Source organism: Cupressus sempervirens, chromosome 6 (genome assembly GCF_028749045.1).
Source record: "Cupressus sempervirens isolate cs-2001-9-10 chromosome 6, ASM2874904v1, whole genome shotgun sequence".
Classification (NCBI taxonomy): domain Eukaryota; kingdom Viridiplantae; phylum Streptophyta; class Pinopsida; order Cupressales; family Cupressaceae; genus Cupressus; species Cupressus sempervirens.
In genome coordinates this window covers 12,135,209-12,149,629 of record NC_143123.1, presented here as the reverse complement: position 1 = coordinate 12,149,629, position 14,421 = coordinate 12,135,209, and the positions used below count along the sequence as shown (strand labels likewise).

Genomic DNA, 14,421 nt, shown 5'->3' with positions numbered 1-14,421 from the left:
GGTGCGGGGTGGTGGTGGGGACTTAGGTGATGAATGTGTTGGAGAAGGGATTAAAAGAAGAGAATGTGGTGGTGATAAAGAAAGGGGCAAGATAACCCTAAGGTGATGGAAGAGATTCTTCGAAAAAGGAGGAAGAGGGAATTCCTACTTGAGTTCAGTTTGTATGGCATGAAGGGGGCTTGGGATCAAAGAGACTATTGGGACTTGAGAGGTACATCCTTTTTGAGTCAACCTTTGATACAAAAAGTCAATTTTTGGCTTCTTCTTCTTCATTTCTTTAATAGTTGTTTAAAGTTGTTTGTATTCCACTGTGTTTATTGCTTTGTGAAGTGCTTCTTGTTTTTGTTCTTGCTGCTACTCTTCTTCCTTCACCTTACCCTCTAAAGATTCTCCCATCTCTAGATTAAGTTGCTTCTTCTTTTCCTTTAAATATCTTTCATTCCTCTCAACTAATTTGTTCATTTTATCCTTTGTAGTCTTGAGTGCTTCAGTGTTCCAATCCATCTTGGGGATTGTTTTTTTTTTAAATTTTGTTTTGACCATAGGCAAGCTCAAGAACTTAGCCATCATCTCACTTCATATGACATTTTTGCAATCTAGTCAATCTTCATTTGATGAGCATTGAGGAGTGAATAACTTCATTAGACTTCATAGTCATTTGTGCAATTAGTTCATATATCTTCCATCCTTAGTTTGTGCTTACAGAAATTCCCTAACAACCCTTCTATGCACAACTTGGGGTTAAATGAGTCCCTTGCTTCAAATGCATATAGCATCAAGCCATTTCAATTTATTTAGCGCTTGCAACATGAAGTGTACAACAAACATGTTGGAAAATATTGTCATTGATATTGAAGGGCAGAGTTACAAGGCAAGTTAAATATAGTAATTTGCATAATTATCTTTGCACGGGCCAAACCATGCTTGGAAGGAATTATAATAAAAGCATGTTGGCTGACCATCAGCTTTTGGCAACCCCTCTTAATGTACCCCACCAAACTCCCCCCCACACCCAAAAAAAATAAAATGAAGAAACCTTGATTTGAGTGCCTTCTTGGGCAAATGTAAAAACTGAATAAAAATGCACTTGGCTGACCTCATTAAGGTGGCATGATTGTTAAGTGAAAGGGTACTATTTGGAAAGTATAAATGAGTGATGTTTAACAGTTATTTGATCAGCAATTCATTGAATATCTTTAATATGTTTAGAGCAGATCTACATCAGAAAAGAACAGATTTATGAGCAGAAATCGGATACATATTTGGAGCAAACCTAAAGCAATTTTTTGTGAAGTTGTGCTTCAGATTTGAGAGCAATCGTTGAAGATCATATTGCAGGTCTAAGAAGAGACATATTGATAAGTAGGAGATACTTTTCCACAGCAAGTCAAATTATGATATTGCTATCAGGATTTAACTCTGTAGCAGTTAGGAGATTTCCACAATCCATGAATTATGCAACAATTTTCCTGGGCCAAGATTGTGCATAAAATTTTTAACCATCAACATTTTAGATCATACTCCATGATCCATCATCAGGATGAGAGAGTGTAAGAATGATGGATCATGAAGTATGATCCCAAACGTTGATGGTTAAAAAATTTATACACAATCTTGACTCAGAAAAACAGTTGCATAATTTAACCGTGTAGTTTTTGAGTCAAACTCATTGACACATATTTCATTAGTGGTGATTCACAAGAATCCATCTCTCATGAGAATAAATGGAACACTTAGCACTGGGATCCAATGAGTGCTAAGTGTTCCATTTATTTTGACTCAAAAACTACACTAGCGATATCATAATAAGAGGCATATTGCAGAGCTGAGATCAATGTTCTAGTGCAGATCTATGTTGGAATTTGGACCAAATTTTGAAGGTGATCTAGAGCAGATCCAAAAACATTATTATTACATATTTCAAAGGTTGGTGCCTTCTATTTTGCACATGAGGAGGTTGATGCCTCTCTCTCTCAAAGAGATCAGAGTCTCTTAGTTGATTGGGGTCCAGTGATAAGGGGATTGGTGTCTCCTAAAGGTTGGTGCCTACAAATCTTGTAAGAAGATACATATAAAGGTGATATTTTGCAATGATTTTCTCCTGCAACTGTTTCCACCTAGAACTGTGTGTTCTCCATTGCTAGATATTACTTGTGTGGATACATTTGGTTATTTCTCTATTATTACTAAGTTTTCTATAAGTGAAATTGTCCTATACTAATTCACCCTCCCACCCCACACTTTCAACTTTCTTTTTGGAAAAAACCTCTTATACCATTCTCAACTATCTAGACAACTCCAATAACAACAATTTGTTAGCTACAAACTAGGAGAGTTCAACTGGTAGTTTTGACAAACCCCCAAACCTTATATATTAAAAATATAGAATTGGGTATATCGGATAATTTTCCACTACTTTCGCAACCTTAAAGAATATTTGTTTGGAAAAGTCAGTTATAAACATTTTGATGATGAAAATAAGGTAGCATTCACTATCTTAAATGAAAAATTGTTGAACCCTTGGTATTTGGTCTTTGATTGTTGTCATTGATGTCAATAATTCATCCATATGATCTCTTGATCATTATGACAGTCTGTTGTGATATTAGTATATATAATGCAGAATGTCAGATATCTCAGTCATTTAGTACACAAAATGAAATTATAATGGACATATGGTATGGTTAACATCATGAAATTATCTTATTTAATGTCTTTAAACATTGTTCAAAACAATTTTAAGACATGCACTAAGTGTTATACAATTAACACTTAATGTTCATATTGGTTAAGAAGCAGTTATAAAAAACAATTTAGTCTATGTGAAAGTTGATAGGCAGAATCAAAGTAACAAGAATCGGAATCGGATCGGAATCGGCAAGGCCGAATCGAATCGTGAATCGGCAATGAATCGGCAAATTTGAAAAAACCCTTTAAATTTAAAGATTTTAACAATTTAAAACTTATTTCATGCACCCTTTATTGAATATAACTTAAACACACTATAACATCATCAAATAGAAGTTAAAACTTAACATACATAAACATGGAACATAAAATCCATCACATATGTAACTATGTTATCTAAAATGTAAATTGTAGGCTAGCTGAAGTAAATAGAAATCAAATGATCACAATGATTTAAATCATAGAATGTATGTAAGATGATCCATAAGACATCAAATCATAAATGTATGTAAGAATCTAAGATGAAGATCCATGAAAGTTTGAAACATATGTCTATCAATGATTCAGTATCAATATCTGTAAACAAAATATAAAAACAAGGCTCCAGCTCAAGCCTCAGACTCATAGTCATCATCATCATCCTCAACATCATCCTGAAGCTCGGCTGCAGCCTCAGCCTCAGCCTCTGAGTATCCAGTCTGCCTAGTAGCAAGGCGTCTAATGTAGGTCCTAGAGGACTGCCGAGCCATATCTCCCGCATGTAAGATGGGCTCATGAACGTCGCTAGGGCCTGTGCCTGTGCGTGCACGTGTGCGTCTACCAATGCCTGAAGAACGTGCTCTAGCTGCCTCAGCCTCTATATCCACCTGGTCAACCCACACACGGTCTTCCTCAGTGAAGACTGGATCCACAACCTCTGTAAGCCACTCTGATTCTGGATCAATCTCCTCTAGAATGATCGGAGAGGAGTCAGTGCCCAAAATCTGTCTGATCCTAAGATGGAGGTTGTAATGAACAAAAACAATATCATTCAACTTCTGCACTGTCAACCTGTTTCTCCTCTTCGAATGGATGTGCTCGAACATGGACCAACTGCGCTCACATCCAGAAGCGCTGCTTGGCTGACTCAGAATACGAATGGCAATTTTTTGAAGTTTTGGGGTTGTGGCCCCAAACATTTGCCACCATCTATCTGCAATAAGGGAAAAATTGAAAATAGAAACAATTAGTCTCATTTACAAATTACAAGTTAACTCTAAAATTACATAATCAACTTTAAGATTAGAATCTAGATTCATGAACATTGAATATATTATTTAATTTTTACCTGGCTGTAGTGTTGTCTGAGCATTTATGGCCATCCTGCTAGAGAAAAGTGGCCCCTCTTTATTGTTGAACTGGTCTAGCTCAACAATCGCAGCAGCGCTATCTTCATCGCTACTCAACCTCTGAATCACTGTGTATAAGCCAGTGAGAACCTCCGCATCCGCCTTGAACTCAGGACGGAAACGATATGCCGGATTCAGAAAGTAAGCTGCTGCATGGATGGGTCGATGGAGCTGATTCTGCCATCTCCTATCGATGATGTCCCAAATAGGGCCATACCTCTCCTGCACTCCTGCATATTGGGCTCTGATGGCCTCCTTGGCCCTATCCATGCCCTCATAAATGTAGCCCATAGAGGGCTTCTCCCCATCAGCAATTCGTAGCAAAGCTACAAGGGGCTCAGTGACCTACATATAAAGTAAAACAAAAAACTTGAGTCAAAACTTAAATATAAAATAATATAACTTAAAGTAAAAGTAAAATACTAAATGTTAAATTGCAATAAATTTACCTGCAGGATTTCTCTAGCGGGTTTCCAAAAACCATCCTCATCAAATATGCAATCCGCCACATCTATCCCTACAGTGGTCGTAGCATAGGAAGAGGAAATCCACTCCCGCCCAACAAACATGCTCCTCAATTCATCCCTTGATGTCAACAAGGACTGCAAGGTGATGAAATTCGAGGCAAACCTCGTGATACCTGGGCGAGCTAACTCTTTTCCTTCTGTGTACTTCCTCATTGTGCTAAGGACAAATGAATGATTATAAATGAATTTGCATATGTTTTTTGCCCTTTCCACACATGACTTGACAAACTCAAGTTTGCCAATTTCCTCCAACATGAGGTCAATGCAATGTGCCGCACAAGGGGACCAAAATATGGTGGGGTGCCTCTCCATCAAAAGTTTACCCACAACAATTTTAAGTCAATTAGAAATTCAAATTTCAAAATTCAAATAAATTTATTTTCAAAACTTGAAAAGTTAAAAGTTTACCTGCAGCAACATAACTTGTTGCATTATCCGTCACCACCTGGATCACATTTTGTTCTCCCACCTTTGCTATGACTTCCTCAATAGCCTCACATAAGTATGTGGCATTTTTTACATGTGCGGAAGCATCAATGGATTTGATGAACATGGTATATCCTACAAGTAACAAAACAACGAATTAGAATATTAAAATTAAATGGATCATCAACAAATTAGCATTCAACAAATCAAAATTTACAATTATGTATGTAGGAAAGTAAAATGATCAATTACCTCCACAGGATACAAGAAAATTGAGGAGTGTTCTATTCCTCCTATCTGTCCAACCATCAGTCATGATGGTGCAACCCTTTGCAATCCACTCCTTTCGGTTCTCCTCGAGCTCAGCCCTCATGTCCTCTACCATCTCATCCAAGAGGTATCCGCTCAACTCAGCCTCAGTTGGGGCTTTAAACCCCGGACCACAAATAGCAACCGCGTCTATCATGTTCTGCCAATAAGGAGCCCTATCACAAATAAAAATTTAGATGTCAAAGACTCAAATTATAAAACAAGTAAATATAATTAAAGTTTTACTTTTACTTTTAATTTTAACTTTAAAGAAAACAACGAAAAAAGAATCAATTACCTGGCTGCAATAAATGGAATGTTGCAAAAGTACCAAAATTTGCATATCTCCTTTCTGGCAGCATCATGAATTTCCTTGTTCAAACCCATGCCCTCAAGCGTGGGTTGGGAACCAGGAGTAGTGCGGGGCACAAAGTAACTATCCATTCTGTTTTTCCGCACTCTAGGCTGCAATAGGTTGGTGTGGGACTCTGTCTCAGTATGTGACCGACTAGCACCAGCACGAGCAGAAGAACTAGGATAAAAAGGAGGCCTAGAAGAACCCTCTCCAACACAACCTACAGATGCAGAAGCTGATGCAGATGCAGATGTGGATGCGGCTGCAGATGCGGATGCGGGAACATGGGAGCCAATACCCCTTAACCCTTCAAGTTGCATTTTCCTATTGGCTTTGTCTTTTTCAATTTTTTCTAATGCCATTAAGCAAGTGCGTTTTGCCTCAGGAGTTTGGTGAGTGCAAATTGTAACATCGTGTCCAGGTATAGCAGCAATGTGGTATTTCAATCTATAAATACCCCCAGAAGTTATTTTTTCTTTACAAAAAATACATTTTGTTTGATATTTGGTTCTTCCAGGAAACTCTTCGTTATATTTCCAACATTCATCTTTTCTACCCATTGCGAATTTGCAAAAAATGAAAGCAAAGGCTGCTGCAATAAAAATTTATATGTAAAATATCAAAGTTTGAAGCTAATAAAAGCTACAAAACAACAAACCCTAGTTTGCAACTTAGTAAAAATAAAGAACATTCAAGATCTAAACTAAAAATCTTGAAAACTATAAAAATTTAACAAAAAATGCATAATACACTAACATGCAAAAAAAAAAAGAGCACTTACCTCTTGCAAATGAGTTGAGGAGTGTTGAGATTGGCTCCCTAATGCTCCCAATGCAATTGATGGCCTCCCCAAATGGATTGCTGATCTCTTTTGTGCTCTTTCTTCTTGCCGGTTAGAAACCTATGGCTTTTCTTTTCTCTTCTTCTCTCTCACTTTTCCTCTCTTCTACTCATGTTAAATAAATAGAAGGCCCTTTAGGGTTATAACAAAGAGAAATGGTCAAAAACAAAGTAAAAAAACCAAGCAATTTTTTAAAATTTTACAACTCTATACTTTATTGGCCACGGGCGATTCCTGCCGATTTTTCTAGGCGATTCATGCGATTTTTTGCCTGAATCGCCTGAATCGGCGATTCAGGCGATTCACTTGAAGAAATCGGCAATGGCGATTTCCGACTCCAAAAAAATCGCCATTGCTGAATCTAATCGCCGAATCGCCGATTCAGGCGATTTTATGGCGATTCTCGTTACTCTGGGCAGAATCATCAGTTAGACCCCAACTATCAATGCCTTTTTGGAAAGGTCTCCGTGTCCTCTCAAATAGGTCTGAGTTAGTTTTTTGATAACACATGTATGGACAGAGAAAAACAATGTCAACCAGACAGTTATAAATGGTTATGACAGTTTGACAGTTTTGGCAGTTTTTGGTCTAATTACGTTTTGGGGTATGTAACAATCTCCAAAATTTCAACCCTCGACATTTGTAAGTAGGTGATTCATCCCTTCAAAAGATGGTACAGGTATTTGTGCAGAAAAGTACAGAGGTTGTGAGAAATTGGCTGCAGAACGGAAGGTTTTATTGCAGGTCAACAAGACATCAAAGGTAGGGTAATGAAATTTGTTTCTAGTTTGTTATATATGAATTAATATTGATTGCAGAAGTATATCAGAGGTTGAAGAAGGTTTATATACTGATTTATGAGCAATTTATGTCAACATTCAATCATATCCTTTAATGACAAATGATTACATAATTTGATACTCAAATATTTTGAAGAGAAACAAGCGTTTATCACTTCAAAAAGTTGGTAGTTTGAAAGGCATTAACTCAAGTCATCTTCGTGCATTCAAATTTGTTGTTTTTAGATCTGATTATACATTTCATAATCTGATAACTTCATTGAAAGATACTTGTACATTTTAGTCTAATTTGTTGATGTAAAAGAATCAACAAAAGAGCGAAGAAGAGAACTATATGCTGCTTTATGTTTTCAACTTGGAGTTGAACTCTTGATTTATGATTTGTATTGTAACAAAGATGATCCTCTGATTTTGTATCTCATTTCTTCAATTTGAAAGTTGGTGCTTCTCATATTTTTGAAGTTGATGCTTCAGGTGTAAGGGATTGGAGTTCCTTGAAATTGGTGTTTCTAAAACAGGGTGTTGGTGCTTCCCAAAGTTGTAGCTTTGAAAGATTTGCCCAAGAGGCCAATAAAGTTTCAGATTCAAAGTGGTTTTTTACCCTAAGGGCTTTTCCACGTTAAAATATTGTGTCATTTTGTTATGCATTACCTATCTTGCTCATGTGTTAAATTTTAAAACTTGTGATTGTTTCAAGTTTTGAAAAGTATTTTAAACCACTGATTCAGCCCCCCTCTCAGTGGTGTTTGTATTCCAACAAAAATAACATCTCAAAAACTACTTTGTGATTCGATCAATGATAGGAAAGGGTTGACTTTTCTTCTCTTCAAGTACAACAGAAAACTTGAGATAAGAACAGAAAAATTTCAGAAAATACCACAAAACCTTTCACCATCCTAGACAAGAAACATATTTAATCAGGAAATAACAATAGTTTCAAGGACTAAAAGTGTACTTATGAGCCTACGATTTCTGTCTATATTGAAGTTCAATTTTGTCTGTTCGGTCATATCTAATTTCATATTTGATTGTTGCCCAAAACATGTTATGGATATGATCGATAAACATCAACAACAGGTTCAATGCATACCATCCTCTGCTTGTGTTGTATGTCACTACATAAGAAGTAGTGGTGTCTCATTGTCACACTTTCTGTTTCAAATATAAAAACTCCATAGAAAATGTATGCTGTGGTATTGAGGAATATAATATGCTTTAAAAAAGCCATACATATCAATTAACACCATAATCCCTTTTTTGCGATGTTTGAGAAATACTTTTTCCAACAATATCAGGGAAAAGTTTAAGAAATTTACAAAAAATAAGTTTACGCGACATAGAGAAGCATTTCCTCAATGATTTATATTTGAGGCCCCGAGGGTTATTCAGGAAGTCTACTAACCAGATTGAGACAATCAGAAAATGCTTCCCATAAGAAAACTAAAGTAAACAGAAAAGAACAAAAAAAGATATAAAAATCTGTAATTACCAGAGATAAGCAGCACGCGTGCATTCTCTTATAAGTACAAGGTGCAAAAATCCATCAGCCAGATGAGCATTTGCCACGACCCCGTCTGGTGCTTTGTCATTCCGACAAGACATCACAGCAGCACCCACACTAAGAAAAGGTCCTTTTACTTTAAACCACCTTGGAATCTGTGATCTAGGGTGGGATGACATTTTTAGCCCACCAATATATACAGAAGGTTCAGCATTTATCCCATCAGCACAAACAGGACAGTTTACACGACATATCTCTTCTTTTCGCTTTCCAACTATGTTGTTTTGGCTGCCAGATAGCCCGCTTTTGGTTGCACAAGGAGCAGTATCGTCCGGTGCTTCAACAAAAGCTACTTCAGCTTCATATGATCTGCCAAGCATTGCAACTTTAAAGATGAGAAATTATTTAATAAGGTATCCATCTCAAATAGGCTTCCTAAAGAATTGAGTTGTTTTTCTATCAAACTTGTAGCTTTGGAAACAGACAGTACCTATGTCTCATAAACACACTGGCTCCAGAATAATCATACCGGGCAGGTCCCATCCACCTATATGACTCACTCTCTTTGATGACATCACCATAGAATCCATACCTGCCAAAATTAAAGTTTTCTGAAACAGATTACTTCACAAAATTCCTGAACAAGAAAGATATCTCAAACCATAATGGTTTTTTACTTATGTCAACCTATTGCATCCACGTAAGAAAGGAACACTTGAGATTGCCAACATCTGTTTTGCTGTCAACATCAGCATATGTAATGGTGAAATCTAATATTGTCATTAAGAGTTATGTTTTTCCACCGTATAAGCAGTCAGCTGTTTTGAAGAACAGTTTCCAAAAGAAGAGTTGCATGGATAAGTATGAAGTATTGGATATAGACTTTCAAGGACCTTTTTACAAGTACAGCATGTCCAATAAATAAAATAAAAAACAAAGTAAAATCTATAATACAAATGTACAGACAAGTGCTAAAAAGTAAAATCTAAAAAATAATTATAACACAACTAATTTGAAAATTAATTTATTATAGTTGTCTAAATTATACATTAAAGAAAAATAGCTTATAAATAAACTAAAATCAATATACAAATTAAAAAATTTAAACTATGGGGCGTGAAATTTGGCTTAAAAAATAATTAGTAATTCAATCATCTATTTTACTTTTTAAAGAAAGAACTAATGATTTTAAAATATTAAAAATAATCCAAGGCAACACAAAGTGGGTACCAAAAATGTTTAGAACAGATTCTTTCTCAGATCTGAAAGCTTAGAATGTATGGACATGGGCCTTTTAATTTTGAGCTTTAGATTTTCTCTTAACATCTAGATTGTGGTGCTGTTACCCCAACATTCAGTAGACCCTACCCCTGTTACACTTCATTGTCATGAAACTTGCGATCTCACTCTTGTTTTGAAATGATCTCTCTTCTGAAATCATGTTCGATTCATCGGAGGACAAATGTCTGTGTTTCTTTCTTCAGAGAACGAAGATTTGCTCGTCCCAACTTGTCATCTTCCTGTTCACCTCAGCTCCTCCTCTTACCTTCATCCTACACTCTCTCATTCTCCAGCCTCCCTTTCTGACCTGAATTCTCGTCTACAATTACAGCAACTCTCACTCTCTTCGTGCAGCCTCTGCCCACACCACCTACATCCACTGTGGGCATGAACCATCACTTGTGGAGGCCATCTATATGTAGGTTAGACAATGCTAGTGTTAATCTTGTCAAGCGCCTTATGGTGAAAAGATCCAGTTTTAAAATAGAAGTGTGGGAATATTTCAAAGCATCCTCACGATTCTTTTTCATCACTCCTCATTTGGCTTTCAAATGGTCATGTTAATTTGAATAATCGGCCCAATAATGAAAAAGAAGGCCAAAGGCTACCTGCCAAGTACCACAAACTAGATCTCTTTGAGACCTTTACAATGTGTTAAACTAGTTTAGTTTTTCCCAATAAGCTAGGAGTTATCCCCAAGATGTTGGTTTGCAAAAAATTAATAACTCCTAGAATATTTCTTTTCTTTATATAATAATAGATTTGACCTTGTCCAGCTGTCCATGTCAACTTCCAAAGAGGAATCATCACAAAGCACTGGACTGTTTGGTTTTTTCTTAAAACCATACTTTACTCTTTCATAAGTTTTTGGATTTGTATTGTAGAAGAGTAGAAGCCATGCCTCTAGAACTCAAGAGAGTCTACTCTGAAAACCTTTAAAAATGTGAATTGTGAAAACATAGAAAATACCAAAAAATGATTTTCAGTATTTTTAGGATTCTTACTTGGAACTGCTACCTGGATGCCCTGGGAAGCCAATCAGACCAGAGCATAAATTGAAGCATGGAAAGCTAAGCATGAGTAAGATGAGATTTTAGAGAGATTGATGCAAATGTGAGAGGTGTAAACATTTCAATAGGAAAGAGCAAATTTATTAGGCATTTGCAAATCAGAACGAATTTTAACTTGATGGAGCTTGTTTGTGGCCACGGCCCACAGGAAAACCACATGCAAACAGCTGCTGAAAAGCAACACTCACTCAATTCTCAGTTCAATGTACAACTCCACATCAGAAACTTGAATATCTGGGGTCTTCTAGGGAGCATCCTGCAGCTTTGTTCTCAAGTTAAAAGGACAGTCAATATTTTTTTGGACATGTCAAACATGCTCTACGCAGGCAAACATTGTCCAAGAACAATGCAAAGGGAAAAAGTGAAAATATCAGGAATATACTTTAAAAGTTATTTATGCTTTATTAACCTCTGTTAATATTTTCCTATGTTGCATAGTACGCGTATCCACACCCATGGTATTCATACCCACAAACCCAAGTACTCGGTACTCTGTGGAAAGCATCATAGCTAAGGACCTTGATTAAGATTTCTGATTTTTGTTTCATGTTTTTTGCGTGTCAGCTTGTTGTTTATCAAACTTGATTCAACATGTAATCAACTTGAAACTTATGATTCAATACTGATTTGACAGTAAACTTTATCACTGTTCAAGTCAGAAGTTTATCATTTGCAATATGGCATTGTTATATGATTTATGATCTTCTTGTTCATGTTTAAAGTCTGTCTTCTCTGTTATGCATCTAAACATTTATCATATACTATTATTATTATGAAGTAATTGGAAAATATTTGTTTGATATTAATAGTGATCAAGAGATCAATTTATACAAGAGACTGAACGATGTTTCCTTAGTAAACAATTGTAAAGAATAGAAACAGGAAACTGAATATTAAAAACATTCCAATATTTACAGGAGATTAGAATAGATAACCATTAGATACTAAACAGAGATAATAGAAACTATCTATTATCACAATACCCTCCCTTAATAATTAATTTATCTAAAGCACGAAGCAGTCAAAGGCGTAAACGGCAGATTTTGTTTGCACAGTGTGCTCCACACTGTTTGTTGTGGGATGTGAACCACATTGCTTAAATGGGGCAGCTAAGCACTTCTCACATTCAACCTTCATGTGCCCATACTTGTGGCAATAGTTGCATTGAATGGTCTTTTTCCTAGAGCCTTCTGAAGCTGGAGCAAAGAACCTCTGCTGAGAAGACTGTTGTGAATGAGACTTGCCCTTATCCTTCTGAAAGGGTTCAACAACAAAGGCTTTCTCTATGGAGGGGAAGCTGGAATTGCTACCGAACTGTTGTTTCCACTGATCTAGCTAATGCAGAAGTGTGCAAAGATCTGTGAACTTTAGATCAACACCAACAAAAGTGATGTTGAGAGTCTCGATAAAATGCTCGTAGGACTTGGGTAATCTCCTGAGGGTTATAACCACAATGTCCTCTTCTTCCATCTTGCATCCAATAGCAAGCAATTGATCACCGATTTCTTAAACCCTATTGAGGTGTTCCTGGAGCAATTTCTACTCATCCATGATAATAGAAAATAGAGTGTTCTTGAGAAAGAAGGCTCTACTTTTGTCTGAAGTTGCTCGAGATGCTCCCATTTCTCAACAGTTGTTTTCGAGCTGATCATCAATTACGAATAATTTTAGAAGCATCACCGCCTACTGATTATTGTGATCCCTTCCAATCTAATCACAACCAGCTTGAGTAGGTCGAGTTGTAGTACTTAGAACCATAGTTCAAAATCTCGCCGACTTATCGCCGATAAGTCTACTTCTCATGAGAAGTTTTTCGTGGCGAGAAAACTCAAGTTTTTATCGCCACTTTAGGGCACCGAGAAGTTGAACTTCTTGCGGCGAGAAATTGGCGAGAAAATGGCGATATATTGCCAACTTATCGCAATAACTAATTATCTTCTCGTGGGCGGTGTCCAATATATACCCGCGCTTGTAAAAACGCAATTTCATTATTTCCTTTGCTGCATTTGGCGTCTTGGGTGGAGGAGCAAGGTTTTGGAGCAGCACTTAGGTGTTTGGCAGTGATTTGTAGCGATTTCCAGAGGATTAGGAGCGGATTTGAAGCGGATTCGAAGCTCTTTCCAAGCAAATCCGTATCCACAAGTAAGTTTCTCAATTATTTTTCTTTTGAGTTAAACTTTTTTTGTCTTCCCATACTTGCATATCTTGCATCATACTTGCATATCTTGCATTTGTAATGTTCTTTAATACATTTTACGATTTTAGAGTGAATGAGTCATTACAAAGAGTCAAAGACCTAACACCATCTTTTTGCAATTTTCCCTAAAACAATCAAGTTTTTCTCAATAATTTCAAAACTTTAAGGCTAATGCATTTTTTGTTTTATTTTCTGATTTTCTAGCAAATATGGCTTCCTCTACATCTGGGGCAGCAACATCTTCCAGTGGTCCCATAGCATGTCCATTTGGATTTATAGGCACGCACCCTAAAGGGGCTAGAGACTTTGCATGGAAATATGCCTTTGAAGGAACAGAGTATAATAGTGTCATATGCATAAAATGTGAAAGACAAATCCGTGGAGGTATATCTCGTTTGAAGTACCACCTTGTTGGTATAGAAAAGCATGACACAAAGATTTGTGATGAGACTACGAAGGAAATAAAAAGGGAGATGATTGCTTTGCTTAGTGCCCAAGAAGAGAAGTTGTTGAAAAGGGAAAGGGCAAAATTGGCCATGAGGGCGGCCATTTACGAATCGCAAGGTATGTTTCCTTTTAACAATCATTTATTATTTTCTAATCACAACTAATGCTTGTGCTAAAACAATTATCAATTTATCATGATTCATAATGAGATGATGTGCGTTGTGATGTGGGTTGTGTCATGTGACTAGGTATCCCAGCCACCCTTGATGAAGAAGAAGCAATTGAGGGGATAGTGGGCTCTTTTTGTGGCCCAAAGATCTTTGTACAGAACACACCTACTCGTGGCAGGTCCTCGGGCTCAACTTCCACATCTGCTGGGTCTAGTAGACCGCAAAACTCTTCTAATGATGGTTATTTTGTGCATAGAAACACACTTGGAGCACAACCATCATTGGAGGGTACTGGATGGAACCGTGATGTGCATGCACAACTTGACATTCAATGTGTTGATTTTAGGTTTTTTAACAAGCTCTCCTTCAATGTTGCAGCAAGTCCATATTTTCTGAATTTTGTGATTGGTTGTACGCTAGC

The 14,421-nt window shown here is 36.8% G+C and overlaps 3 protein-coding genes across 15 annotated transcripts in view; all 3 read right to left on the bottom strand.

Moving 5' to 3' along the window:
- ACD5 (Diacylglycerol kinase family protein) overlaps nt 1–14,421 on the bottom strand; it is a 156,641-nt gene that overhangs the window by 15,880 nt on the left and 126,340 nt on the right. For 10 of the 11 annotated variants that reach the window (XR_016352591.1, XM_089786331.1, XM_089786336.1 and 7 more), the window contains 2 exons: nt 9,326–9,427; nt 8,824–9,204 (listed from right to left, as the gene is read on the bottom strand). Coding sequence is in view for 10 of the 11 variants with exons in the window: in XM_089786331.1 (XP_089642457.1) it covers nt 8,824–9,204; nt 9,326–9,427 (483 nt within the window). In the remaining variant the exon portion in view is untranslated. Of the gene's footprint in view, nt 1–6,517; nt 6,640–8,823; nt 9,205–9,325; nt 9,428–14,421 lie in introns of those variants that run through there. The other variant, XM_089786333.1, reaches the window with a different exon arrangement.
- LOC149550773 (uncharacterized) lies at nt 3,120–4,915 on the bottom strand. Its single transcript, XM_089786341.1, has 3 exons — nt 4,526–4,915; nt 4,016–4,421; nt 3,120–3,880 (listed from the first exon to the last, which is right to left on the bottom strand). The coding sequence occupies exons 1-3, from the start codon at nt 4,913–4,915 to the stop codon at nt 3,297–3,299; spliced, it is 1,380 nt and encodes a 459-aa protein (XP_089642467.1). The 3' UTR covers nt 3,120–3,296.
- LOC149550772 (uncharacterized) lies at nt 4,962–6,610 on the bottom strand. Of its 3 annotated transcripts, none has more exons than XM_089786343.1 (4): nt 6,475–6,610; nt 5,637–6,282; nt 5,282–5,514; nt 4,962–5,164 (listed from the first exon to the last, which is right to left on the bottom strand). In XM_089786343.1, the coding sequence occupies exons 2-4, from the start codon at nt 6,251–6,253 to the stop codon at nt 4,962–4,964; spliced, it is 1,053 nt and encodes a 350-aa protein (XP_089642469.1). In that variant the 5' UTR covers nt 6,254–6,282; nt 6,475–6,610. The 3 variants fall into 3 exon arrangements, with proteins under 3 accessions (XP_089642469.1, XP_089642468.1, XP_089642470.1); XM_089786342.1 differs by having other exon boundaries at nt 5,637–6,285; nt 6,475–6,607; XM_089786344.1 differs by lacking the exon at nt 6,475–6,610 and having other exon boundaries at nt 5,637–6,410.